This window comes from Lacerta agilis, chromosome 2 (genome assembly GCF_009819535.1).
Source record: "Lacerta agilis isolate rLacAgi1 chromosome 2, rLacAgi1.pri, whole genome shotgun sequence".
Taxonomy (NCBI): domain Eukaryota; kingdom Metazoa; phylum Chordata; class Lepidosauria; order Squamata; family Lacertidae; genus Lacerta; species Lacerta agilis.
In genome coordinates this window covers 79,569,803-79,596,316 of record NC_046313.1, presented here as the reverse complement: position 1 = coordinate 79,596,316, position 26,514 = coordinate 79,569,803, and the positions used below count along the sequence as shown (strand labels likewise).

Here is a 26,514-nt window from a genome sequence, read left to right as displayed (position 1 = left end):
GAATGAGTGATAGTGAGTTTAAAGTCACATTTTCCAACATTAATGAGTCACTACAAGTGGACAGAAAGGCATTTGGAACAGGAAGAAGATATATGTGTGTAGTGGATTTTCAAACATCTTGGAGCCAAGACACCAAACTTCCTGCTCCTCACCACAGACCCCTGCATCTCCACCCACCTAGCCATCAAGTTACTGAGATTCTTCCAAATGGTATGAGATGTGACTCAAGAAGCAGGCTGCAATGGAAGGAGGAATCAACAGAATTTGGGGAAGGGAGAGTTCACATGAGCAGAAATGCCTTACCAGTAACATGGCACATATTATCAAATGTTCATACAGTACAGCTAAGGAAAGCAGAAGGAATTACTGCATTAATATACTGTGAAAAATAGTTGAGTGAAATCTATAAGAAGACCAGTAAAGTAAGAACAGAGTTATTCTCTTAACCAAAAACGAGAATATAGAACACAGGTGGTGATAAGGAAACAAAATAGAAATTCACTTTATTTTGACTACAGTGCTAATATATTGTAAAGGGGTATCCTTAAGCATTTGTTCTATTTTTAAAAAATGAAAATCTGATATGTTGCAGGCCGTTAATGATTGATCCCCAGGGTCAAGCAAATAAATGGATAAAAAATTCCGAAAAAGAGAACAGGCTGAGTGTAATAAAATTCACAGACACAGACTACATGAGAATTCTAGAAAACTGCATTCAGTTTGGAACTCCACTTCTGCTTGAAAATGTTGGAGAAGAAATTGATCCTTCACTGGAACCTCTGCTTCTTAAATCAACTTTTAAACAAGGTACAACAAATCATTATGATCTCCAAACTATATTGGAGTATTTGTTGGATATTTCTTGTACACTTCATTGCATTGTGTAATACTTTTCTTTTTATTCCTTAAATACTGCTCCATAGCAACAGATGAAGGTAATACAAGAGAGCATGTTTGAGTTTAGATCTTTATTTTATGAAATAGTTCGCATGCAGTGTCTTGTATAGTAATAGATAGAAATAGAAGAACCTTGATACTATTTTCTTCAAGATCGAGTTACCATGCTGCATATACAATAATCAGTAATGTTTTGTGCTGCTTTGATCACCCTCTTCTGTTAAGCAGCAATTACAAAGTGAAGAGAGCTAGAAGGACCTATTTTAAAGAAGGACCAAACTCAATTTCCTTAAACAGTTGTATAAAGGACAATATTTTGGCAGGTGCAGATATTCTTGTCATACACTCTGCTAGTTTTAAATCAAAATAAGAAGCCTCACTCTTTCGCCAGTAACTCAGCTCATTCACAAAATTTGGGTTCTCCTGAATGCATACAGTTTTACACCAGTTTTAAAATGTCTTAAGAGGAAAACATGTGCTTAATGCCACCAAAATACACACTAATAGCAGTAAGGAAGTAGTTTGCTTCCTCCTCCCTGTTGTTGCACCAATGAAGGCTCCAGCCTGGCCATGTGAGAAGTAAAAATATATACATCTTTCTGTTTAATTCTGGTCCTGCAGAAGAGCCCATAGAGAAAAGCAGGTTTGTTGTTGCAGTACCAAGGACAACTGCTAATGAGCTACTTCCTCCAACAAAGGTTGGAAGCACACTGAGTCCTTTTGAGGCTCTGCCTCTAGTCCAGGCATAGGCAACCTTCGGCTCTCCAGATGTTTCGGACTACAATTCCCATCATCCCTGACCACTGGTCCTGTTAGCTAGGGATCATGGGAGTTGTAGGCCAAAACATCTGGAGAGCCGAAGGTTGCCTATGCCTGCTCTAGTCCATCTCTCCAAGGCTCTGTCTCCTTGTGGAGAACCATTCTTTTAAAGTGCCAACCCTCTCATCTGAAGATAGGCATTTCTGCATTCCAGGGCCTCCCACCTGACATGCTCCCTGTCCTGTTGTGCTGGAGAGGCGTTGTGGAAGGCATTCAGTTCCTCATACCCAAAGGAATATGTCTATGAGGTTTTCTGGCTGTTGTTCTAGAGACCATAGTGCTATGAGAGTTGGTTCAGTGGTCTGCCTGCCAGTCTCAGGTTCAGTGTGACCTGATTACCAGCATTAGATAGAGCAAGGAACCTGGTCTGGCTCCTGAACAGCACTGTAGCCTCCAGCTCAGTGTTCTGGTCACTGCTGACAATTTCTCTTGAAGCAGGAAAGTAGACAGATTTTAGACACCTAGGTCCCAGGGTTCCAATTAACTGTTCAAGTCACCCAGCCACAGAAACATGACTTGAATTCATGTTGAGACTTGGAGAAATCAAATGGATTCTCTTTAGTTTTAGTTCTCTTGAATTAAAATAAACACCACACTTTTTCTGAAAGCAATGCAGAATGCTGCATAGCTCCTCTGCATTTCTCCACTGCACGATTCTGATGTTATTCTGCAATTAGGAAAGCTGGATTGCAGAATATATATTTTTGTGCATAGGAAAAACAACTAAATATGTTTGTCTTTTCAACTCTAGGGGGCATGGATTGTATTCGGCTTGGTGAAACAATTATTGAATATTCCTTTGATTTCAAATTTTATATTACCACCAAATTAAGAAATCCACATTATTTGCCTGAACTAGCTACCAAGGTTTCTTTACTCAACTTCATGATTACCCCAGAAGGACTTGAAGATCAGCTTCTAGGCATTGTTGTAGCAAAGGAAAGGTAAATGTTCATATTCTCCACAGGGCGTTTTGAAGGGTGGCAGGTGATGTGCTTCAATGTGGAATGTGGCTCCTCCTTGTACAACCAGCATAGTATGTAATATTTGATATATACCCTTTTTTAGACCAGAATTAGAGGAGGAACGGAATGCTCTTATTCTCCAGTCAGCCAGCAATAAGAAACAACTAAAAGATATCGAAAATAAGATTTTAGAAACATTGCAATCTTCTGAAGGGAATATTTTAGAAGATGAAAGTGCTATTACGATTTTGGACTCTGCCAAACTAATGTCTAATGAAATTACAAAGAAACAGCAGGTAAGCAACTTCAGCATTTGTAAATGATTGTTGTATTAAATGAATGGTGCACTGTTTGTGAAGTTATCCAAGCTCAGGCTTGGAGCTGAACCTCAGGAACCTGTAAAACCAAGAACATAGAAAGCTGCCTTATCCCAAATCAGACCAATGGGCCAACCTCTCTGCATACAAAGCAGCTGCTCTAATACAGAGCATTTCCCTGTCTCAAAAGTAGCTTTAATAGCTTGCTGATGACCAGAATAGGATCCATCCCTAGTGTGGTCCCTTTAGTTTACATGGGTAGAGCTGGTAGGGAGGTAGGCAGGTTTGTAGAAATTTCCTTTTTAGATAAGTGCAATGACTGATACTGCTTGGTGAATCCAAAGAAACTGAGGGGACTGTGCCTGCCTCCCAGAGTTCTTTGATCTCCTGCCTCCATCACGAGCCCCAAGCCTCTTCAACTTTGTGGGAGAAGAATACTTGGCAAGCCCCCCTCATGCATCTCTCTGCCCTTCCTCAGCCCTAAGCATTATCACTGCCCCCAGCACTCCCAAATTACACTCCTTTCTTCCATTAAGGTTAGTGGTGGCTGCACAAACATAGGAACAGGAGATACTAAAAAAGAGGAACTTTTTCACTCTGCTTCTGTCGTTCTATTGCCCTGGCTAACAGCATGATCGAGTGTAGAGAATTACTGGAACTGCTACTCAGGACTTGTAGGAGTCATTTGGAAAACTGCAGCTCCCATGTTCTCCTTACACTATTAACAAGGGCAGTGGAGGGGTGTGTGAAGGAGGCAGCCTCACCTGTTGTCACTTCTGCTCTCATGCTGTTGATATAAACAATGCAAAACAGGGGTGGGAGACCTCAGTCTTGGGGGCAAAATAGCATGCAGAAATACATTATACTAGGCAAACTTGCTTTGCAAAAGTTTATACTAGAAGAAATTCACACAAAAATGCTGATAAATTTTCATGATCTTTAAAAAATTTAGAACTGGTGTAGAAATGTGGAGAACTGAACTTAAGATTGGCAAAGTGAGAAACAAAGAGAAACTGATATTGACAGGTTTGCCCGTCCATATGTGCTTGTGTGTGTGTGTGTGTGTGTGTGTGTTTGAAAACCTCTGGCTTTGTCATAGCTGGAGTGACTGTACAAAGATGAGTCACATCCATTGCTCAACACATGTTTGCATCTCATCCAACCCTCCATGTTATGTGCTCCCTGAAAGTTTGCCCACAATGGAACGTGACCCTCAGGGTGAAAACATTTTCCTTCCCTGGTGTAAATGATCTGGTTCCTCTGATCCCTGATTCCAGGTGTCCTTCATTCACATCAATATGCTTTGCATGGATACATGGTACTCTATCCCACAGTGGAAGTCGGATCATAGGACTTGCTGCACAAGCCATGACATTATACTGACATTGCACGGACCATTGCTGTATGAAAATATAATGAGAAAAAGGTTTAGGGCCAGCCTTCTACACTGTTGTTTATTGAAAACAAGGGGAAGTGCCATATCATGTGCTACATTTGGACATCATTTTATTAGTTTCTACTAAGAAATATATTCTCTTTAGATTGCAGAAAAAACTGAAATTAAAATAGCACAGTCTCGAGAAGGCTACAGACCCATTGCAAAACATTCATCTGTACTGTTCTTTAGTATTGCTGATTTGGCTAATATTGATCCTATGTACCAGTATTCTCTCAGTTGGTTTGTAAATCTTTACATCAATTCTATTCATGACAGGTGAGCAGTTACTAACTTTAGTTCTTTAATTTCTGTTGTGTTTTGAAATACTGAAGCCAATTTTTAAGCACGTGTACCGTATTATTCCATGTATAACACCCCCCATGTATAAGACTACCCCTATTTTGGGGGCCCGCAACCAATTTTGGGGGGGTGGGGGATGCCGAAAGTTTATTTTATTTAGATCAACATTTTAAATTGAATATACATATATGTCCTTTCTTTTCTATTTTTAGCAACAAGTCTAAAATCTTGGAAAAAAGGCTGCGATACCTGAATGACCATTTCACATACAACTTGTATTGCAACGTTTGCCGTTCCCTGTTTGAGAAGGATAAGCTGCTGTTTTCATTTTTATTGTGCTGTAATCTTCTAATGTAAGGGGCTGTGTTTCCTGGAATCTTTTGATTAACTAGTAATACATTGTTTTCTTTAGGCAGGGGCATCTTAAAAACAAGAAAAGCAGCAGTTATCTTCCAAGTACCAGTGTTTTTGCTCTGGCAAATTCTTGCAGCTAGGAAGCCTGAGGAACTTTCTTGCACCACAACTAATGAAGTAGGGGGTGTAATTGGAATGTGCAGATTAGCCACTCTAGCTATTTTGTCAGATTGTCTCAATTCCCAATTCTTTGCCTCTTTTCTGTCCACATGTTTCCTTTCATTTTTCCATAGACACTTTCACTGCTTCAGTCCTGGAGGGTGCTTGACTGTTGAATTGGACAGGGGTGTTCCAGCTTGTAATTCCACCACTGGATCCTATTGGTGAAATTGCACAAGTGCTTCCCCCAGTCCCTGTACAACCCAACTATGCTACACAAGAGCATTAGTAAGTGTAGGTAGGCGTGAATAAAAGCAGATGGAGGCATGCTTTCCAGAGAACCACTGACTGTCTGAAAACGTGTAGTAAGTTTGTTACAAGTGGGACATGAGCTGTGACCCAGTTGCCCAGAACAGCATGTCATTTTAACTGCAGGAGCAAAAGTTTATAAATCAATACATGAGCATTATTCTGTGATTTTTTTTAAAAGAAAAGATTATGTCACAATTGCATTTCAAACTAGAATAATGATGTAGACTTAAAACAGCATTGTTTTTAAAAAATAGGGCTAAGAAAGAAATAGAGCACCAAGAATTTATGTTCTTATTAACTGGAGGAGTTGGCCTCAAGAGCAAATACAAGAATCCAGATCCATCTTGGATACAAGATAAAAGCTGGGATGAACTCTGCCGTGCAAGTGATATGACTGCTTTTAAAGGACTACGGTAAAACAGAAAATCTGCTGTAACATTACTAGTTTTGTTTCCATGGGGTACAACCCCTCTCCAATAAATGTAGGGGGGAAATGAGTGCTAGGATGTGGCTTTCCTATAGTCAAGGTCAGTATAAGGTGACCTTAGGGCCGTTCTCCAGCAAATACCAAGTAGTCGACTTCTGCACCCTGCCCTGGGCCCCACCCCATATACCTTATTTTTCCGTGTATAAGACTAGGGTTTTTTTCCTAAAAAATAATGTCCAAAATTTGGGGGCATCTTATACATGGATAGATCTCCCCCCATTTTCATAAATCAGAGTCCCCAAAAATAGAGGGCGTCTTATACATGGGAGCGTCTTATAGACGGGAAAATATGGTACATGCTGTTAGTGCAGTAGTGATATTGCCATTGCAATCCCCCTGCCCTGCAGACCACCTGAATTCAATGAATAGCAAGATATGACAACTGATACATGGATCAAATAAGACAACAACTTTATTGGCTACAGATGTAAGAGGTTTGGCCTAGGTAGAACCACCCACTTATGGCCTGCCTGCTGCCCAACAAGCATGATGTTAGGACTTCTGGCACCACTGCAGCAATATGTGCTGGGTGCCTGAGGACCTAGAGCAATTTTGAAGCTACCACGAGGCCCCATGCTCCTTGTGGGTCGCCCAAAAGCACCATGAGCTCTAGAAAAGGTTGACATCTGGAAGAGCTCTTACTAAGTGGAAAGCTGAAGTCTAAGCATTTCTAGTTTACACTTTCTGTAGGAGTCATATAGCTGAAGAACTCAAAGAATGGCGTAAAATCTATGACAGTAAAGAACCCCAAAATGTTCCCTTACCAAAACCATGGAATACAAACCTGAATGAAATAAAGAAGATGATTGTTCTTCGATGCCTGAGACCTGACAAGGTAAAATATATGAACGTAATTTCAAAAATGAAATAAAACATAAATGCATTATTGGTTTCTTTAAGGCTATTTCAAATATTCAGATGAATTTAATATTAATTTCTTTAGGAAGATTGCTCTTAAGCTATAAGCTGAGTCTACCTATGTGTGTATTACAGTCATTGACTACAAGATTTAGATTTCTATTTCTTCAAAGTCCCTAAATAGTTACTATTTAGTGGTCCTAGATGAAACAAGCTAGATTTTATGTTTTTTTGCAACAAAATCCTATTTTATGCTGAAGATTTCTTTTAAAACAGATTTCACCTGCTATAACCACCTTTGTGACTGACAAACTTGGAAAGAAATTTGTTGAGCCACCACCATTTGACCTAACAAAAAGCTACTTAGATTCAAATTCTACAATCCCACTCATCTTTGTTCTGTCTCCTGGAGCAGATCCTATGGCCAGTAAGTTAAATGTTGTGGTGCATTTTTCTTTTGAATCAGTCTTCCAGTTAAGGCTCTTATTCATCATGTGTCTCTGAAAGATAAATATGACTCTGTATATTTTAAAATCAATAAAAATTACTTTTTTACACAAATCTGATTGTTAGTCATCTGCGTTGATGAGTGAAAATGAAATGATACAAATAGCTTCACTTTTGCATTTTGTACTCCGCTTTTTCCAATTAACACAGAATAAAATATGACACCTTTCATGACAGGTCTTCTGAAATTTGCAAATGACAAAAATATGATTGGAAACAAGTTTCAGTCCATATCTCTGGGACAGGGACAAGGACCAATAGCAGCAAAAATGATTAGATCAGGAATGGAGGAAGGGACTTGGGTTTGCTTACAAAACTGCCACCTTGCTGTCTCCTGGATGCCAATGTTGGAGAAAATCTGTGAAGAGTTCAGTCCTGAAACTTGCATTGGCACTTTCAGACTCTGGCTGACTAGTTATCCATCACCCAAGGTACTTTTATTTCCCAAGGATCCATTAATGAGAGATATAACAACCTATAAAATCATGTTATGCTTTCCATGGGTGCCAAGCTGTCCCATGGGTCTTCATCTCCACCTGGTGTCCAAGGCAGGAAATGCATGAGAGTTGAGGGAATTTGCAGCTACTTTCTTTCCTCACTTGGTCCATCTCTGCTTTCATCTGCTTTATCCTGTGACCTCTTTGTTCTGTGACCTTTGCTCCTCTTGTTTGATGGTTTCTGTGTCTTGTCAACTGTGTACTTATCAAACAATTTTATATTCTGTACTAAATAAGAGGTACGTAATCTGTAGATGATCATGCCTTTTGCTAAGTTTTTCAGCTCTTCCTTTTTTAAAAAGAGAATGATTCTCTAACACTACCATCTGAGTCATTGTGTCTGCTTTGAGTAGGACTAGCATTGAATACCACCCTTTGATACACAGTGTCAATGTTTTCATGTTGCTTTTATTAAATTCTCTTATCAAGGCCTGTTGTTATGTTAATAATAGGAGGTTGAAAGTGAAAGCTTGAGAAGTCATTTTTAAGTCCTGCCTTTTCCCAGCCCTGCCCTTTCCCATTTGGGGCATGACTTCTCCATGATAGCCTCCTGGGCCAAACTGGGAGGCCCCATAGACCAGGTTTAGTCTGGGGGGGGCAGAGTTTCCCTATCTCCTGGTGTACTTTAAGGTCCTCAATTGTTTGTTTGCAGCTGCCTGAGATATCAGTATATTACATTCTTGTTTTGAACAACTTTTATACCAAATAATTGAACAGAAATCATAAATAAAAATGGAAATCTTCTAATGCTGTGCTGTTGCCATACTTGTTTTTCCTAGTTTCCAGTAACCATTTTACAGAATGGTGTTAAGATGACAAATGAGCCTCCTACAGGCCTTCGGTTAAACCTGCTTCAGTCCTACGTCTCCGATCCTCTTTCTGATCCTGCCTTTTTTGCTGGGTGCCCTGGAAAGGAACAGGTAAATTTTCTCTTGGAAGTTGTTAACATGTTAAGTTGTTAACATGTTAAGTATCCAAGTTTTTTGGTTGTTATGCTTGCCGAATATTGTTGTCTTCAGTATGACCTTTAATTTTAAGGTTTAGATTACACCAGGGTTGCATCTTTCATGGGAGTTACATTTGAGGGGATTGTGCATAAAGCTGAAACCCTGTACAGTTGTACCTCGGAAGTTGAACACCTTGCAAGTTAAACGTTTTGGTTCCCGAATGCCACAAACCCAGAAGTGAGGCATCCTATTGGGAAGACCCAGTTCTCTGAGTGCATGTTCTAGAAGCTGGGTAATAGGGGCAGTACAGGATTCCTTTTGGTGTACCAACCTCCCCGCTGCACCAAGGATTCCCTGCCCAAGCTGCTTCAGGTCGTGGCGGATGTTCTCTTGGAGACACCTAGTTTGGTTGTCCTAGGGGATTTTAACATCCACGCTGACACGACCTTACAAGGGGCTGCTCGGGACTTCATGGAAAGCATGGCCTCCATGGGGCTGTCCCTGAATAAATCTGGCCCAACTCATAGTCACGGACATGCCTTAAACCTGGTGTTCACCTCTATGGATGTTGGTGATCTGACATTAAGTAAAAGTGAAACTAAAGAAGTGCCATGGTCAGATCACTTCCTGGTGCAACTGGACTTCTCCGCGACCCTTCCCCTCTGCAGGGAGGTGGGACCGATTCGGATGGTCTGCTCCCACCACTGAATGGATCCAAATGGTTTCCAGAGAGTGGTAGGGGGTGTTTTATCCCATGTTGATGGCCTTTCAGCTGATTCTCTGGTGGCCCGCTGGAGTGTGGAGTTAACCAGGACTATTGACTGTTTGGCTCCAAAGTGCCCTCTCCAATTGCATGGAGCCTGGACAGCCCCGTGGTTTTCCATGCATCTGAGGGCAATGAAACAATCACTGAAATGACTAGAGCGCCAGTGGCGGATAACTCATTCTGAATCTGACTGGACATGGGTTAGAGCTCAATGTCGAGCCTACCAAGTGGCGATAGTGACGGCGAAGAATACCTTCACTGCCTCGCCTCTATTGCATCTGCAGAAAACAGCAGCAGGAGCAGGCCCGTCTTTGCCATAGAGGTTAGTGGCGCGGTGCGCCAGGGCGCTGGCCTCTAGGGGGCGCCCCAGCGAGTGGGGCTGCACGGCTTTGCCGGCGGCCTCCCCTTTCCCTCCTGCACGCCGCCAGTCCCTCAGTCCGCTCTGTGGCTGAAGCCCCACTCACTCCATCTCTTCTCCCGCCGTTCAGTTCGGAGGAACCTTCAGTCAGCTCTCCCCTCATTGCTGCCGCTGCGTTTCCACGGTCTACCTCTGGCGGCTCTGTAACTCCCTTGCATCTGTCGCGCTCGCCTCACGGAGGAGGAAATCTCCGAGGGGGAAGGGGGGAGGAAGGGGGTCTGTGTTTATTTGTGCCGTTCTTCTTTTAAACCCCCTTCCTTCCCCATTCTCCCTTGGAGATTTCCTCCTCCATGAGGCGAGCGCTGCGCCTCAGAGCGAATGAAGGAAAAGGGGCGCCTCGCTCCAGCCTCGCCAGTTCCGTGCGCCCTCTATTTCTCCCTCCTCTCAGTGCTGCAATTGGTCATCGGGGCCCTTCTCCAGCCTGCCGCTGCGCAGGACTGGAGTAGGGCGCGGGGCAGCCGGGAAGGTGCCTGAGGGGTCCCGGGCGAGGCACGACGATCCCCAGCAGCCGCTGCTCCTTTGAGTTTGAGCGCTTCTCCAGCCTGCCGCTGCGCAGGACGCGGGGCAGTGGGAAGGAGCCCAAGGAGTCCCGAGCAGGGTGCGATCCCCGGCGGCCGCCGCTCCTCTGAGCGCTTCTCCAGCCTGCTGCTGGAGCACTTTTGCTTTTTATTTTGGAATCCCACCCAGCCCCATCCAAAAAGGGGGGACAGGTTTGTTTTAGATGCTTACCAAGGTCCCCTCCTGCTGCACACATACACACCACGCCTGTTTTTCCCAAGTTTGTGGCAGAATTGGAGAGTTGGAAGTGACCCCCCGGTGTCATCCAGCCCAACCCCCCCCCCCGCAATTAAACGGGCGGCGTTCCACGTTTTGTCCTGCAGCTGCCCAGATGGTGGATCCTCTGCCCCCTTCCCGGCCCCCGAAAAACACTGCTTTTATTCTTGGGTGCTTAGAAGGGGTTTCTCGCGCCTTTGGGAGGGGCTCCCAGTCCCAGCCGTCCTGCGCGCTTCCAGGTGCATCAGGGGTACTGGAGAGGAGCAGGTATATTTGCGGTGCTCCCCCACCCCCGGAGGCTCCAGCTGGTTGGAGGGAGGGAGGGAGGGAGTTAGGGAGGCGGTACCGGGCGTTGTTTGCCAAAGGATGGTGGGGCGTTGGGGGGCGCCGGAGAGATCCCTGCACCATGGCGCCAGATAGGCTTAAGACGGCCCTGAGCAGGAGACGCTTTCAGGTGATTCGCAATTTAGTGGAACCACCTGCTCCATTGGGGCCCAGTACAGGCCACATGATCTCCTGCAATGATTTTGCAAAGTTTTTTGCAGATAAAGTCGCTCAGATTCAGGAAGAGGTGGACTCCACCGTGGGAGCAGGGCCGGGGCAGGAGAGTGCTAGAGTCCTGTCTAGTCAAGTTACTTGGGATCAATTCCAATCTGTTACCTCCGAGGATGTGGACAGGCTGCTTGGACGAGTGAAACCGACCACCTGTCTCCTTGATCCTTGCCCATCCTGGCTTTGTGGGGTGGTGAATGCTTCTCTCTGTAAGGAAGCCTTCCCAGACCCACTGAAAGAGGCGGTTATCAAACCGCTTCTTAAAAAAACAACTTTAGATGCGGCCAATATGGCCAACTATCGCCCAGTCTCAAATCTTCCATTCTTGGGCAAGGTGATTGAGCAAGTGGTTGCTGAACAACTCTAGGCATGCCTGGAAGAAGTGGACCATTTGCATCCCTTCCAGTTGGGATTCAGGCCTCATCATGGGACTGAAACTGCCTGGGTCGCACTGGTCACTGATCTCTGGTGGGCTAGGGACAAAGGTGAGAGCTGTTTCCTAGTTCTGCTGGATCTCTCAGCGGCTTTGATACCATCGACTATAACATCCTCCTGGGCCATCTAAAGGGGCTGGGAGCTGGGGGAACTGTTATACAGTGGTTCCGCTCCTTCCTCCTGGGCCATGTTCAGAAAGCAGTGGGGGGATGAGTGTTCAGACCCCTGGGCTCTCACTTGTGGGGTGCCTCAGGGTTCTGTCCTCTCCTCCATGCTTTTCAACATCTACATGCAGCCTCTGGGAGAGATCATCAGGGTGTTTGGGCTGGGTGTTCATCAATATGCGGATGATACCCAGCTCTACCTCTCTTTCAAATCAGAACAAGTGAAGGCGGTGAAAGTCCTGTGTGAGTGTCTGGAGGCAGTTGGAGAATGGATGGCAGCTAACAGATTTAGGTTGAATTCTGACAAGACAGAAGTGCTGTTTTTGGGGAACAGGAGGCGGGTGGGTGTGGAGGACTCCCTGGTGCTAAATGGGGTAACTGTGCCCCTGAAGGACCAGGTATACAGCCTGGGAGTCATTTTGGACTCGCAGCTGTCCATAGAGGCGCAGGTCAATTCTGTGTCCAGGGCAGCTGTTTACCAGCTCCATCTGGTACGCAGGCTGAGACCCTATCTGCCTACGGACTGTCTCACCAGAGTGTTGCATGCTCTGGTTATCTCTCGCTTGGACTACTGCAATGCGCTCTATGTGGGGCTACCTTTGAAGGTGACCCGGAAACTACAACTAATCCAGAATGCGGCAGCTAGACTGGTGACTGGGAGTGGCTGCCAAGGCCACATAACACCGGTTTTGAAAGACCTACATTGGCTCCCAGTACGTTTCCGAGCACAATTCAAAGTGTTGGTGCTGACCTTTAAAGCCCTAAACGGCCTCGGTCCAGTATACCTGAAGGAGCGTCTCCACCCCCATTGTTCTGCCCAGACACTAAGGTCCAGCACCGAGAGCCTTCTGGAAGTTCCCTCACTGCGAGAAGCCAAGTTACAGGGAACCAGGCAGAGGGCCTTCTTGGCAGTGGCACCCGCCCTGTGGAACGCCCTCCCACCAGGTGTCAAAGAGAACAACTACTACCAGACTTTTAGAAGACATCTGAAGGCAGCCCTGTTTAGGGAAGCTTTTAATGTTTGATGGATTACTGTATTTTAATATTTTGTTGGAAGCCGCCCAGAGTGGCTGGGGAAGCCCAGCCAGATGGGCGGGGTAAAAATAATATTATTATTATTATTATTATTATTATTATTATTATTATTATTATTATTATTATTCCGGTTTGCGAACGTTCTTTGGAACGCAAACGTCCAACACGGCTTCCGTGGCTTCCAATTGGCTGCAGGAGCTTCCTGCAGCCAATTGGAAGCCGTGTCTTGGTTTCCGAACGTTTTGGAAATCAAATAGTACAATGGTTGATTTCTGCTTTAAAAGCTCTCCTGCATAGGAGAGTCAAAAATTGAAAGTTAAAAGTTAAAGGGGATATTCTGCCCAGGAAATTATGCTCAGGGGAGGGTCAAAGGAACTCTAGGAACTTGGAAACAGAGGGGACATAGGCAATTGAAGTTCTGGAGGTTAAAGGATGTTTAGTGGATGCAGCCAGAGAAAAATAAAGATATCCACCTAGGTATGGACTTACTGACTGTAATGGGACTCCTGAGATGTATCAGTATTATTCAGGATAATGAGTGATATCATTTAGTATATTAGTGTTGCTGTATTTCAAAAGGTGAAAATCTGGACACAAAAGTTGTTGAGCTCTCTTAAAAAGGGGGGGGGGAGTTGTTGAGCTATTTTTAAGGAAAATTGCCGACACTGCTGACATGGGTTGCCATACATCCAGATTTCCCCAGACATTTCAGCCGTTTCTGCCCAGACACTGTTCCTGATGGCAGAATTCCGTCTGTGTCTGGGAAATTTTGGAAGTATGGCAACCCTAGAGTATATATTTTTATCCTAATATATCTAGTAATATACATGTATATAGATTGTATATAGATTGATATACTTCCTTCAGCTTTGGTTACATTGTCTTATTTCCGTTTGTTTTTATTTCCTAAAGAGATGGGAGAAACTGCTCTTTGGAGTTTGTTTTTTTCATGCTCTTGTTCAGGAGAGGAAGAAATTTGGACCTCTTGGGTGGAATATTCCATATGGATTTAATGAATCAGACTTGCGAATCAGTGTAAGACAGCTTCAGGTAAAGATATTTATTCCTTCTGCAGCACATCTAGGGCCTTGGTAAAGAATCATAAAAAGGTTTCACTTGTGCATTCGGGTCCCAATTTTGGTACAAGTGTTCATCTGACCTTTTGCAGGAGTACCACAAATTGTTGTCAACAGCAATTTGGTGATGTTTGGCAAGTTCTGTGTAACACAGCTCTACTGTGTAAAGGAATTTGGGGTGGTTTGTGCAAATAAGGGGGAGAGTGGGTGGCAGTTGTTCCTTATGAAAGATCCTGAGGGATCTCAAAAAGCAATACCAGAGCCAGTGTTAGCTAGAACAGTGTTCAAGATTTGCTTGTTTGCTTGTTAAAAAACATAGGTCTGTAAGTACACTTGCCAAATAATAGGATGTTGCTTAATCTGTAGCTGCAGACTATAGTTTCTGTATGCTGAAACAAGCCTTTAGCAGTTGGCTAATCAGCAGTTAGATATGCTATGTTAAAGTTATTCAAATACTAGATTCTGATCAAAGAGTTCATATATGAATTATGCACCTTTTCATCATGCAAACCACCCATAAATTAGAGCAAATAAGAATGTAAGGTATTATGTCATGTATAGCTTGGATGCTTATAACATTAATTTCAGAAGCTCCCTATGCCACTTCATTCATATATTCAGCAATGGTTATTTAAATAAACTAATTATTTTGAAAATCTAAATTCAATGTGGTTCACAAAATTTATATATGTAGGGTTTCATCCAATGCTAGACCTACTTAAAAATTGAAATTAATGAACAGGTTTAACTTGGGTCCACTCACTTCAGTGGATCTGCTTGAGCAGAACTAGCATTGGATATAACCAGTAATATTGATAAAATGTGATATGCATAGAATGCTTTCAATTGAATAAATTCATCGATATTTCCCGAACTTTGCTTATCTGTTGTATTATGAGTAAGCCATATCGTAGTGCGAAGTTGTTTAAACCCACTATTTTATTTCCAATTTCAGTTATTTATAAATGAATATGAACATGTTCCATTTGAAGCAATAACTTACCTTACGGGTGAATGCAACTACGGAGGGCGAGTGACAGATGATTGGGACAGACGCCTACTACTAACTATGCTTGCTGACTTTTACAATCCAGAAATAGTTGAAAATCCTCAGTATTTATTTTCTCCTAGTGGCAATTACTATGCCCCACCGCGGGGTACCTATGATGAATACATTGAATTTATTAAGGTACTCTCTTGTTTCTCTGTACTTGGGTCATATACCAACTTTACTTAAAATAGGGGTGGGGAGTGAGACTTGTGGGGCAGATCTTTATCTCCCAAACTCCTGCTGGCCAAATTTAAGGTTACACTGATGTTAGGTGAGGTGGCATTTTGAAGCCTCAACAATTGCCTTATCCTTGTGACTTCAAAGTGCTGTGTAGGTCTCTGTGCAAGGCGCTTGCAAGGAGTCTTGTGTGGCCTTTTGAAGCCCTGATGTTCAGTTGATCTTTGGAACTTCAGAATCCTGGTCAATCAGCTGATCACTGGAGCTTCAGAAGCCAAGTGTGTGTAGTTTTTGAAACTCTACAAGGGGCTTCTGAATCCCTATTAGCTGATGGGCAGTACTACAGAAACCCCTTTTGGCCCAGCTCAGCCAACATTTAACTACCCACAACTGATATATATGACATCAGGTGATTGTCAGGTGAGAGTAGATAGGTCACAATGACTTAGTGAGCCAAATGGGGAGGTCTGGCAGGCCTAACTAAGCCCCCAGTCTTCATGTTCCCTGTCCTTGACTTAAAGGGACTCTTTCTGAAATACTTAGTAGCCATCCAGTCTATAATGAACTTCATGTTGTTTGTCCTAGAATCTCCCTTTCAGTCAGCAGCCAGAGGTGTTTGGATTGCATGATAATGTAGATATCTCAAAGGATCTCCAGCAAACAAAAATCCTCTTTGAATCTCTGATTCTGACACAAGGAGGAAGCCATCAAGGAGGGTCTTCAGGTGGTGGTGACACTGCTTTGTATGAAATTGCAGATGACATCCTGAGCAAGGTATTTATAGTCTTTCCCAGAAAAAATTTGTTGCTCTTAAATTTGTTTTGTTTTGTATTATTTCATGCTCTACAAGCACAGACCCTTCCTTACACAATGAATTTTCTTTGCAGAAGAGGGAGACTTTGTGATATGTTTTGTATCGGTACCAATGCTGAAATTGATTGTGTGTTATAGGAGTACTGAATCAAGCACATAGTATGAGATTCATAGCAGTATCAGTTTCATCCTTCAAATCTATAACTTCAGAAAAGTGCTACTTTTCCTGTTTCAGTCACCATCAGGTTTCAGCCCCACACAGGAACCTGGTTAGGATTCCTGAAACAACCACATGTTCATTGTGTTCATATTGCCCCATCAACAATGAGACTTAAAAAGAGTAAAACGACAGCATTAGTCACAGCACTATTAATCTGTGCCTCACTGGCTCATTCACCTGTATTGCTTGTTTGTGTATTTGCACTACATATGTTAAAAAGTCAGTTGTAAATGTCACAAGAACCATTTACATATGAGTGGATATATCACCTTGTCATTTCAGACAGCAACAGTTTGCCCACAAACAAGTGGCAAGCCTAAAGATGGTACTTCCTTTGCAGTGTCTGTCCAAACGTTGTAAGGGACATTGTATGAAAGTTATTTCACAAAGAAATACATTTCCTTAGAACAAAACCAAAAAGCAGCCCTACTCAAACACATGGGTTGGGGTTCAGGTGCAAACTGTACTACCTATTACTACTGTGGCCTAAGAGATTACCTGGGGGAAACAACTGGTATAGATATAGCCATCTTTATCAGGTCTGAGCCAGTTAGATATTCCTGTTAATACTTTTTTCATTGCAAAGTTCGAACTAGTGAAGTTTCATTTGGTAATGATTTATTTAGTTGTGCTGTGGTCCCTAAAAAGCCACCTTCAATTCCCATCTGAATTATATGACAGCACAGAATTATCTAGAAAGCACACAAAGAGGTAATGGTGGTGTTGCTGGCAATAAGAATTTGACCATCCTTCATTCAGCATGAGCTTTCATGTCAGTTTATTATGTTATCACAGAATTATTAAATGAAAACCTATTTACATTTGTCAAAATGGAAACAAATATGTCAACATTTCTAGCTTCCAAGTGATTATGATATTGAAGCTGCACTGCTCAAGTATCCTGTGAGATATGAAGAAAGTATGAACACTGTGCTAGTACAAGAAATGGAGCGCTTTAACAAGTAAGGGGAATTATTTTCTATACTTATATTTTACAACATTATTTTTTTAATATACAGTGGTGCCTCGCAAGACGAAATTAATTCGTTCCGCAAGTCTTTTCGTCTTGCGGAAATTTCGTCTTGCGAAGCACGGTTTCCCATAGGAATGCATTGAAATTTAAACAATGCGTTCCTATGGGAAAAAAGTCCGAGCCTCCTGCCGGCGAGCGGGGAGAGCAAGCGGCAGAGCCAGCAGCAGAGCGATCGGTGAGCAGGGAGAGCAAGCAGGGAGCGCAGGGGGAAGCCAGGGGAGCAAGCGGGGAGCAGGATCCACAGCGGGGGAAGCCAGGGGAGCAAGCGGGGAGCAGGATCCACGGCGGGAGAAGCCAGGGGAGCAAGTGGGGAGCAGGGTCCACGGCGGGAGAAGCCAGGGGAGCAAGCAGGGAGCGCAGGGGGAAGCCAGAAAAGCATGGGGGGACACGATCCACAGCGGGGGAAGCCAGGAAAGCAAGCGGGGAGCAGGATCCACGGCGGGAGAAGCCAGGGGAGCAAGCGGGGAGCAGGATCCACGGTGGGAGAAGCCAGGGGAGCAAGCAGGGAGCAGGATCCACGGCGGGAGAAGCCAGGGGAGCAAGCGGGGAGCGCAGGGGGAAGCCAGAAAAGCAAGGGGGGAACATGATCCACAGCGGGGGAAGCCAGGAAAGCAACCGGGGAGCAGGATCCACAGCGGGGGAAGCCAGGGGAGCAAGCGGGGAGCAGGATCCACGGCAGGAGAAGCCAGGGGAGCAAGCAGGGAGCGCAGGGGAAAACCAGGAAAGCAAGCGGGGATTGCGATCGCAGTGGGGGGAGCAAGGAAAGCAAGCGGGGAGCACGATTCGAAGCGGGGAGAGCAACGAGAGCAAGCAGGGAGCACGATCCGAAGAGGGGGAAGCCAGGAAAGCAAGCGGGGAGCGCAGGGGGAGCCAGGAAAGCAAGCGGGGATCGCGATCGCAGTGGGGGGAGCAAGGAAAGCAAGCGGGGAGCACAATCCGAAGCGGGGAGAGCAACGAGAGCAAGCGGGGAGCACGATCCGAAGCAGGGAAGCCAGGAAAGCAAGCGGGGAGCGCAGGGGGGAGCCAGGAAAGCAAGCGGGGAGAGCAATCGGCAGCGGGGAGAGGAGCGGGGAGGGCCTCGAAGCCCTCTCCGCCGCCGCCGCCAGCCTCCTGCAGGCTGAGCAGGTCTCCGGGCGACGAGGCGCAAAGCCGCGGCCACCCGCCTGCAGCAGGGCAGAGAAGCGGCCCTGGCCGGAGTCTCCACGGGCTGAGGAGCCTCGGCCATGGTGGGAAACGAAGTAGGCAGCGGCGACGGAGAAGGAGAGGCAGTTGGGTCTTCCCTCGCTCGCCGCTTGCTCTCCCCAAGCCACAGCCAAGAAGGGCGGCGAGAGCGGTGAGTGAGCGGCGGCAGCAGGAGAAAGCTGGGTGTGGGGAGCAGGGGCCGCAGTAAGGGAGAAGCCGAGGCTAAAATGGCGCTGGACCTACCTCCTCCCTCCCGGAGCGGTGAGTGTTCTGGGGTTTGCGGGGAGCCAAGAGCAGGCTCGGGAGCCGAAGGCAGGCTCGGCTTCTCCACCTTGGAACTTGTGAGCCTCGGCGGTGGGAGGAGGCGAGCTGCCGCTTCCGGTTCCCGCCACTGCTGCCGCTCTCCTTGCAGCAGCAAGTTCCGGCTTTTTCTTAAAGTGGTACCGCGCAAGACGATTCGTTTTGCGAGTCACGGCCATTAGAAAATTCGTTTTGTGAATCACCTAAAAAATCGAAAAACCCTTTCGTCTAGCGGGTTTTTCGTCTTGCGAGGCATTCGTCTTGCGAGGTACCACTGTATTAAACTCCCATGGATTTCATTAATCCATGTAATCTTACACTAGAAACAGTTGATTTTGTAGTACAGCCATCATAACATTGTAGTATCATTTTTGAAATTAGTGGATACAACATTTGCAGGCCATTTATAACTGGTAATTTTAGTGATATATCTGTGTTTGTGTTTCTGCATATTTAGTTTAATACGAACCATACGTACAACTTTAGTGAACTTGAAGAAAGCCATTAAGGGGTTGGTTGTGATGGATTCTGAACTGGAAGCCCTTTGTGGCAGTCTCCTCGTTGGAAAAGTTGCTGAGAACTGGGCTAAGCGTTCATACCCAAGTCTGAAACCACTGGGAAGTTATATCCTTGATTTCCTAGGAAGGCTGAAATTCTTACAGGTAAAGCAAGAAGTATTGTGTTACTAAATAATGTAAATTTCTAATAAATGAATTAGTTTAATAAGAAATAATCATAATATTTGGAATGTATTTTGGGAATCATCAGTAAATGAGTTTTTTACCAGCATAAGTTACTTAACATAAGTTTGTAAAATATGATACATCTATAGCCAGTATGTTAAAGTATATCTCCTGTTCTTCTAAGGAATGGTATGAATCTGGAAAGCCCTGTGTCTTTTGGCTGTCAGGGTTCTTCTTCACGCAAGCATTTTTAACTGGAGCAATGCAGAACTATGCGCGAAAATACACTGTTCCTATTGATCTACTTGGATATGAATTTCAGGTATAACAAGCTGCATAAGCCACATTTTTCAAATTGGATATAACTTGCTACTAATCTTTGTAAAGGGTTTTATACCTGTTCCTCTTTTGTTGTGTGAAGTCAAGCACTTGTTCAGTAATATAGCTGACACAGATCCAAAGAATGGCACAACTAATTTCACATGCCCACGAGGACTTGGGCTTATATTTCTCAAGCAGGTGCCAAGCCACGTGTTCTACAACTTTTGAAGTTAAGGGGACTTTCAGAAGCAATTGTGCTTGCTTCCATACTAGAGCCCTTTAACGCTGTTATAGGGGGTTGCTTTTCCATAATTAGCTGGAAGTGGAATTAAAACAAAGCCAGTATGGTGTAGTGGTTAAGAGCAGTAGACTTGTAATCTGGGGAACTGGGTTCGCGTCTCCGCTCCTCCACATACAGCTGCAGGGTGACCTTGGGCTAGTCACACTTCTCTGAAGTCTCTCAGCCCCACTCACCTCACAGAATATTTGTTGTGGGGGAGGAAGGGAAAGGAGAATGTTAGCCACAACTCCTCCTCCTCCTCCTCTTCTTCTTCTTCTTCTTCTTCTTCTTCTTCTTCTTCTTCTTCTTCAAAGCACTTAATATAGTGTTGTTTTATCCAGCAGTGCCCTTTTCCATAATCAAGATCCTTCCACAAGGGTTACTCACAATTAAGTACTATTCAGCAAAGAGCCCCCATTGGAGAATTTGTAGTGCCTCATCACAATTTTGTATTTGCATGAAGTCAAGGCAGAGGGGGGGGGAGCAAAAGAGAAGGCAGGTTTTAAAATGGCAGTTTTAAATAACAGCAGAAGCTTGAATAAAGCAGGGGTGGAGAGGATACTGAGGAGCTGTGAGGATATGTGTGTGTGTGTGTGAAGGAGTTGGGAAGGAATGGAAGGTCCAAAAAAATATTAAAAACATTAAAAGCAAGAATACATCTCTAAAGCCAGAAAATGTGGGGAAACAACATCAAGTTGCTAAGACTGCCATCATGTTCATGTTTCAAAAGTCCAGGTGAACCAATATGCCTTCAGTCTTCTTCTAAACACCATCAGGCATACCTCCCCAAGGAGAGAGTTCTACAAACAAGGTGCTATCACACGGCTCACAGCAGTCAGGCACTATATGCTTACTTCCTGTGCTGTCAGTGTTCTGGTTCTTCAGCAAGCACAGCAGACGAAGTTTTGTGAGTCAAGGGTACCTTTTAAGTTTCAGTACCAGATTGTTTGAATGTTGTTAGATGACTCCATAGGCTAGTCCAGATCCCCCAAATCTTTGCCTCAGAGACTGAGCAGCTCATTGCTGGGAGTAGCTGCTGAACAGTATTGAAAAACCCTTGTTCTATCATGCCACATCTGGATTTCTCCTCTGCCTGCTCCAAAACCAGCCCATCTTAGCCCATGTTATGACCCTGTGGCCCTTCAGAGACTTGCCTGCCTGTTCCTGAATCAGATCCTCTCTGTGCCCTGGTACACACTTTTGTCTCTGAATGCAGTCAATGCCTGTATAGCAAAATTTGTTTTAAAATGTAGAGCAGAATAGGTATAAATTGCAAGACTGTTTGGGGCAAGTAAGATGCCACTCTTTCAGCCATTATCAACAAGAAGCAGGAGATGGGTAGGGCCTGCAAATAGGAAATTTTAAATTAAAGGCATAGGAGCACTGAAAAGCCCCTCTAATGCTTTGGCTGTCTGTGTTGGAAAGTTTGGTACCATAATAGTGTTTCTAACACAACCAACACCGGTAGTGGACTACAGGAAAAAAGGCGGGCATTCAGCCCTTGTATATTGATGGGAACCGGGTGGAGAGGGTGGCTGTATTCAAGTTTCTGGGTGTTACTATCGAGCAGGGTATGACCTGGAGCACTAATACCATTGCTCTGGTAAAGAAGGCCCAGCAGAGACTTTATTTCCTCAGACTTTTAAAGAAGAACAATCTGAGTGAGAGACTGCTGGTGTCCTTCTATCGAGGCAGCATAGAGAGAATTCTTACATACAGTATCTGTGCTTGGTTTGCCAGTTGCACAGTCACCGACAGGAAAATGCTCCAGAAGGTCATAACCACAGCCCAAAAGATTATCAGTCATCCTCTCCCATCTTTGGATGAACTATATAGCTCCCGTTATCTCAAAAAAGCAAACAACATTTTACAGGATTCATCTCATCCTGGATATAGTCTGTTTGCACGGTTGCCTTCGGGCAAAAGATACAGAACAATTAAATCAAGAACGAATAGACTAACAAACAGTTTTTATCCAAGAGCTATAACTATTTTAAATGCTGTAACCAAATGATATGATCTTTGGGGAGTTGTGATGGATGGTATGTATGTGTATGTGTGGTTGTAAATGTATGAATGCATATATGTGGCTGTAAATGGGGGGTGGCATTCAATTTCATTGTACTACGTACAATGACAATAAAGTATCTATCTATCTAACTATCTATCAACACCACAAACCATCTGAAAAAACAGAACAGGATAAAAAAATGGAACTGCAACTTTATTTATTCTTTGAAAATTCTGTTTTGTTTAGGTTATTCCTAAGGACACTTCTAAAGTTGCTCCAGAAGATGGTGTTTATATTCATGGATTGTTTTTAGATGGAGCTCGCTGGGACAGAAAGAAGTTAGTAATTCAGTAAATGTGCAGTTAATTGGCATGTGTTAAAGTGCTTTCCCACATCCTTCATGCATGCTAATATTTAATTTCTTTTAATATCTTGACATATTTTTAATATTGAAATAATATTTTAAGACTACAGTACTTTCCTCTATCAAATTAGATTGAAAAACAATATGAATGTATTTGTTCTAGCCAACAAAACACTTTTTATAAATATAGTCATGTATTATTTGCTGTATTGATTTGAAGACAAATTTCTGCTTGAAATACTTGAAAACATTCTCAACTGTAGTAGTATTCCTACAGCATGTTACAATATCAAATCATGTTTTTAAGTTATTTTTAAACCAGGAGAGGGTGTCCCTTTTCAGCCTGAGCACCAGATGGAAGAACTGTCCTATCCTTTATGGGCCACTTTTCAGTGGTGGGTGGGGCCACTCACTTGTCTATTGAGTGATGCCAATATTATGATTTTTTATTATTAGATTTATATCCCATCTTTCCTCCAAGGAGCTTAAGGTGGCATACATATTCCCCTCTTTCCCTGTGAAGTAGGCTAGGCTGAGAGACAATGACTGGCCCAAGGTTACCCAGTGTGGATCATTGGTACATAGGGATATGAACCCTGGTGTCCCAGGTTGCAAACCAGCATTTTAACTGCTACACAAGGGCTTGCTGTCGGTGATGATCAGCTCATTGGCAATGACAGCAAGCTCTCCTTTGTCCATCTGCAGATGCAGCCAAGCATCTAGCAAAACTGTCTCCAGAAGAAAAATGTCTGTTTGTAGGTTAGGGCCAGCCCAAGACATTTTGACAGCTGAAGTAAATCACCAAAGGGCACCACCACCTGTTTCCACTGGCATAGGAGTGGTGAGTGAAGATCTAAATCAGGAACAAAGAGGGGAGTAAAAATCTACATTGGGATCTGTTGCTCCTATGGATCCTGCCACTTGAAGCAGTTGCTTTACCTTCCCTCATGGGTGGGCCGGTCCTGTTGCAGATGCAGTTTGAATTAAAATCATGCCCTCAAATTGACAACTTCAAAGGGTTAACTGTCAGCACCAGTCATGATGCCTTCAAAGGGGCCATATGAGATCCTGTATGGGACTAGAGAATATGGTTACAGGAAATGTTCTCACAGGCCTAATTGGGACCCTTGCGGGGCCTTTAGTAGGTTTGCGTGCCAGAGATTCTGCTACTACTTTAAAGTCTTACTTTATGAAGGCATTAATATGAATTTCCATCTAACACTACTTGGAGCTTCACCAACTGGAACTTTTTTTCTAACAACTAGAATGGAATGTAGCCGTGTTGGTCTGCCATAGTCAAAACAAAATAAAAAAATCCTTCCAGTAGCACCTTAGAGACCAACTAAGTTTGTTCTTGGTATGAGCTTTCGAGAAGTGTGCATGCACACGAAAGCTCATACCAAGAACAAACTTAGTTGGTCTCTAAGGTGCTACTGGAAGGATTTTTTTATTTTTTATTTTGTTTTAACTAGAATGGAAGACGCACAATGAATTGAATTTAGAAGCTTCATTAGCTCATTAGAGCACCCAGAAAACTATTTTGGAGCAATTGTTTTTGGAAGTTTAGGTTTATGACATCTTTTAACTTCTATCTTCCTTTCTTCACAACACTTTTTCTTTTTCTGCCCTCTTATTTCTATTACACTTTCTTTCTCAGATCTTCCTTAGTATCTGTGCCAGCATTATGTGTTGTGTACAATTGTTTTTCACTGTTCATTTTTTTTCTTTCATCAGAGGACTTCTAGCTGAACAATATCCTAAAATACTCTTTGACGCAATGCCAATTATATGGATAAAGCCAGGTAAGTAAACTGGATATTTGGCAAATAATTAACTGGAAATCTACTGTATAGTAGATCTCTTTCATCTTCAGTGACCTCTTAGATTGCTTTGTTTGCACTTTCTGACTATATATTTTATTTTTTCTGTTTTCCTAAATATCTAGAAATCTTTGGAGAAGAGATGTACTCTTTTGCTTCCTATGTATTCTTTTGCTGACTTAATTTGAAATGCATGTTGGACATAGTTTGGAAACTGCAACATAAATATTTTTCTTTTGCTAGTGACTGGTTAAAAAAAAATAGCATTTTGTTTCATGTTCGTACATGTAGTGTCCTATTCGTCAGGATGACGTAAGCATGACAAATGAATTATAATTATTATTTAACCTATTTGTGAATTGTTCCTGAAATAGAAGCAATATATATATTAATTATCAAAGGGCCATTATTTCAGGGCTAAATGTGTAAAAAGTTTGATTGGATTGCAAGTGGGTGAACTTAATGGTGAACTTAGACTTCATTCAGTATCAGAGCTGAAAAGCCAAGCAGCAATGTCATCTGTAGTACCTGTTGCAGGGCTACATGATACCTGCCTTCCCCACTCGGTGCTTTCCAGATGTTCTGGACTATTTTTGACTATAGGTGGAGGGCTGGCTTTTTTAATACTCTCTGATGTTAAGCTCAAGCAGACTCTGGGTGCTGTTGAATCGAGTCCTTACTTTGGCTGCGCTGGTGTCACACAGAGTTCCTGTCACTGGTTTAAGATGGTGCCCAGTTCCTGGATGATGGTTAAATTTAATTTCCTAGATATGTTTATGTCTCATTTGATTTTATTCTCGTAATTCCTGCCAAACCATATCAGCAGCTTACAGAGCTGAAAGAATGGGTATATTTTTGAATAAACAAATAGATGTAAAAGAAAAACAAGCAAACCAAACTCCCTGAACTAACTTGTCAAGGGGAAGTCTAAGCTAGAATCTCCTCCCTGACTTGCAGATCTGGTAGGTGTAGGATTTTTAAATATACCCTTGGGGTACATGACTTTGATAGCCCAGCCTGCAGCCTGAATTCATACAATCCAGCGACAGATACATCATGTTGGGTGGCTGTTCTTTTTTGCCTCTTGATCAAACTGACGCTGCTGTGTTACAGGGTAGTCTACAAATTGTTGTTTACATAAGGTTGAACAGTAATTTTTTCCTAGGCTCTACTGAATAAAATTTTTTTTTATTTAGCACAGAAATTATTTATGCAATACAGTATTCTTAATATTTTTAACAGAGCATAATAATAATAATAATAAATTTCTCCTTACAGCAAAAAAAACAGCCATAAAAAAATCAAATGCTTACGTGTGTCCACTCTACAAGACAAGTGAGCGTAAAGGAACCCTTTCAACCACTGGGCATTCTACTAACTTTGTCATTGCATTAATGCTGTTAACTGATCAACCAGTCCAGCACTGGATTAAGCGAGGGGTTGCTCTGCTTTGCCAGCTGGATGACTAATGCTGGAAAACTCAGAATCAAAACATGAAAAGATGGGGAGATTTCTTCCCCTAAGTGAAGAACTTTGTTACTGATGTAGTTTGATCATTTGAACTTCTGAATTGATTGCAGTATTTTGCAATTAAAAATTAAACATGATTGTTATTCCTTTGTAAAGTTACCAATGTATTCTCCTGTTCTTTTGTAACAATATTGTCAGTTGCTAGGATAAAATAATGGCTTACTTAATGTATCAACAAGGCATTTTTAGGCTGTTGAAGGATCACATTCCTGTTGCTTACAGATATTGGTTTTTTCCTTTCAACTCTTAATATCCATTCAACTTGCCCAGAGCAGTAGTGTGGATTCAAAAGAAATGGTGCAAGGCATCACATGAAAAGCAGGGGGGGAAACAGGTGCACAGGGTGCTATTCAGAATAATAGCACTAGCAATTGCGTAGCATCCTGGAAGAAGAGAGTCTGTATAACCAGTGCCAGTTACCCACTAGTGAGCACCATCTGTGGTGCAGCATCTGCTTCCAGCAGCCAGACACTCAAAGCTCAAGGAGAAACTGTGGGGAGAGTCTCTCTCCCACCCAGATGGTGGAAAAAGAATGGTAAACTAAAAAGTTGCAATGTGACATTGTACTGGCCAGGATTAGTTATGCCCACTCTGGCACAGCGAATGCAAAGATATGTAAATAAAGTAGAACCTGTTGGAAATTTGTCCTAAG

General features: G+C 43.2%; 1 protein-coding gene across 1 annotated transcript in view; it reads left to right on the top strand.

The window, feature by feature from the left end:
* The window catches only part of DNAH12 (dynein axonemal heavy chain 12), a 98,003-nt gene extending 72,042 nt beyond the window's left edge, over positions 1-25,961 (top strand). Inside the window, exons 55-73 of the mRNA XM_033140968.1 lie at positions 593-807; positions 2,468-2,660; positions 2,785-2,977; positions 4,540-4,712; positions 4,949-5,089; positions 5,816-5,974; positions 6,739-6,883; positions 7,183-7,333; positions 7,591-7,844; positions 8,690-8,830; positions 13,914-14,051; positions 15,033-15,266; positions 15,891-16,079; positions 17,197-17,300; positions 19,311-19,515; positions 19,721-19,858; positions 22,395-22,486; positions 24,247-24,314; positions 25,611-25,961. Coding sequence (XP_032996859.1) covers positions 593-807; positions 2,468-2,660; positions 2,785-2,977; positions 4,540-4,712; positions 4,949-5,089; positions 5,816-5,974; positions 6,739-6,883; positions 7,183-7,333; positions 7,591-7,844; positions 8,690-8,830; positions 13,914-14,051; positions 15,033-15,266; positions 15,891-16,079; positions 17,197-17,300; positions 19,311-19,515; positions 19,721-19,858; positions 22,395-22,486; positions 24,247-24,314; positions 25,611-25,801 — 3,124 coding nt within the window. The 3' untranslated portion in view covers positions 25,802-25,961. The remainder of the gene's footprint in view (positions 1-592; positions 808-2,467; positions 2,661-2,784; positions 2,978-4,539; positions 4,713-4,948; positions 5,090-5,815; positions 5,975-6,738; positions 6,884-7,182; positions 7,334-7,590; positions 7,845-8,689; positions 8,831-13,913; positions 14,052-15,032; positions 15,267-15,890; positions 16,080-17,196; positions 17,301-19,310; positions 19,516-19,720; positions 19,859-22,394; positions 22,487-24,246; positions 24,315-25,610) is intronic.
* The last annotated feature ends 553 nt before the right edge of the window (positions 25,962-26,514 follow it).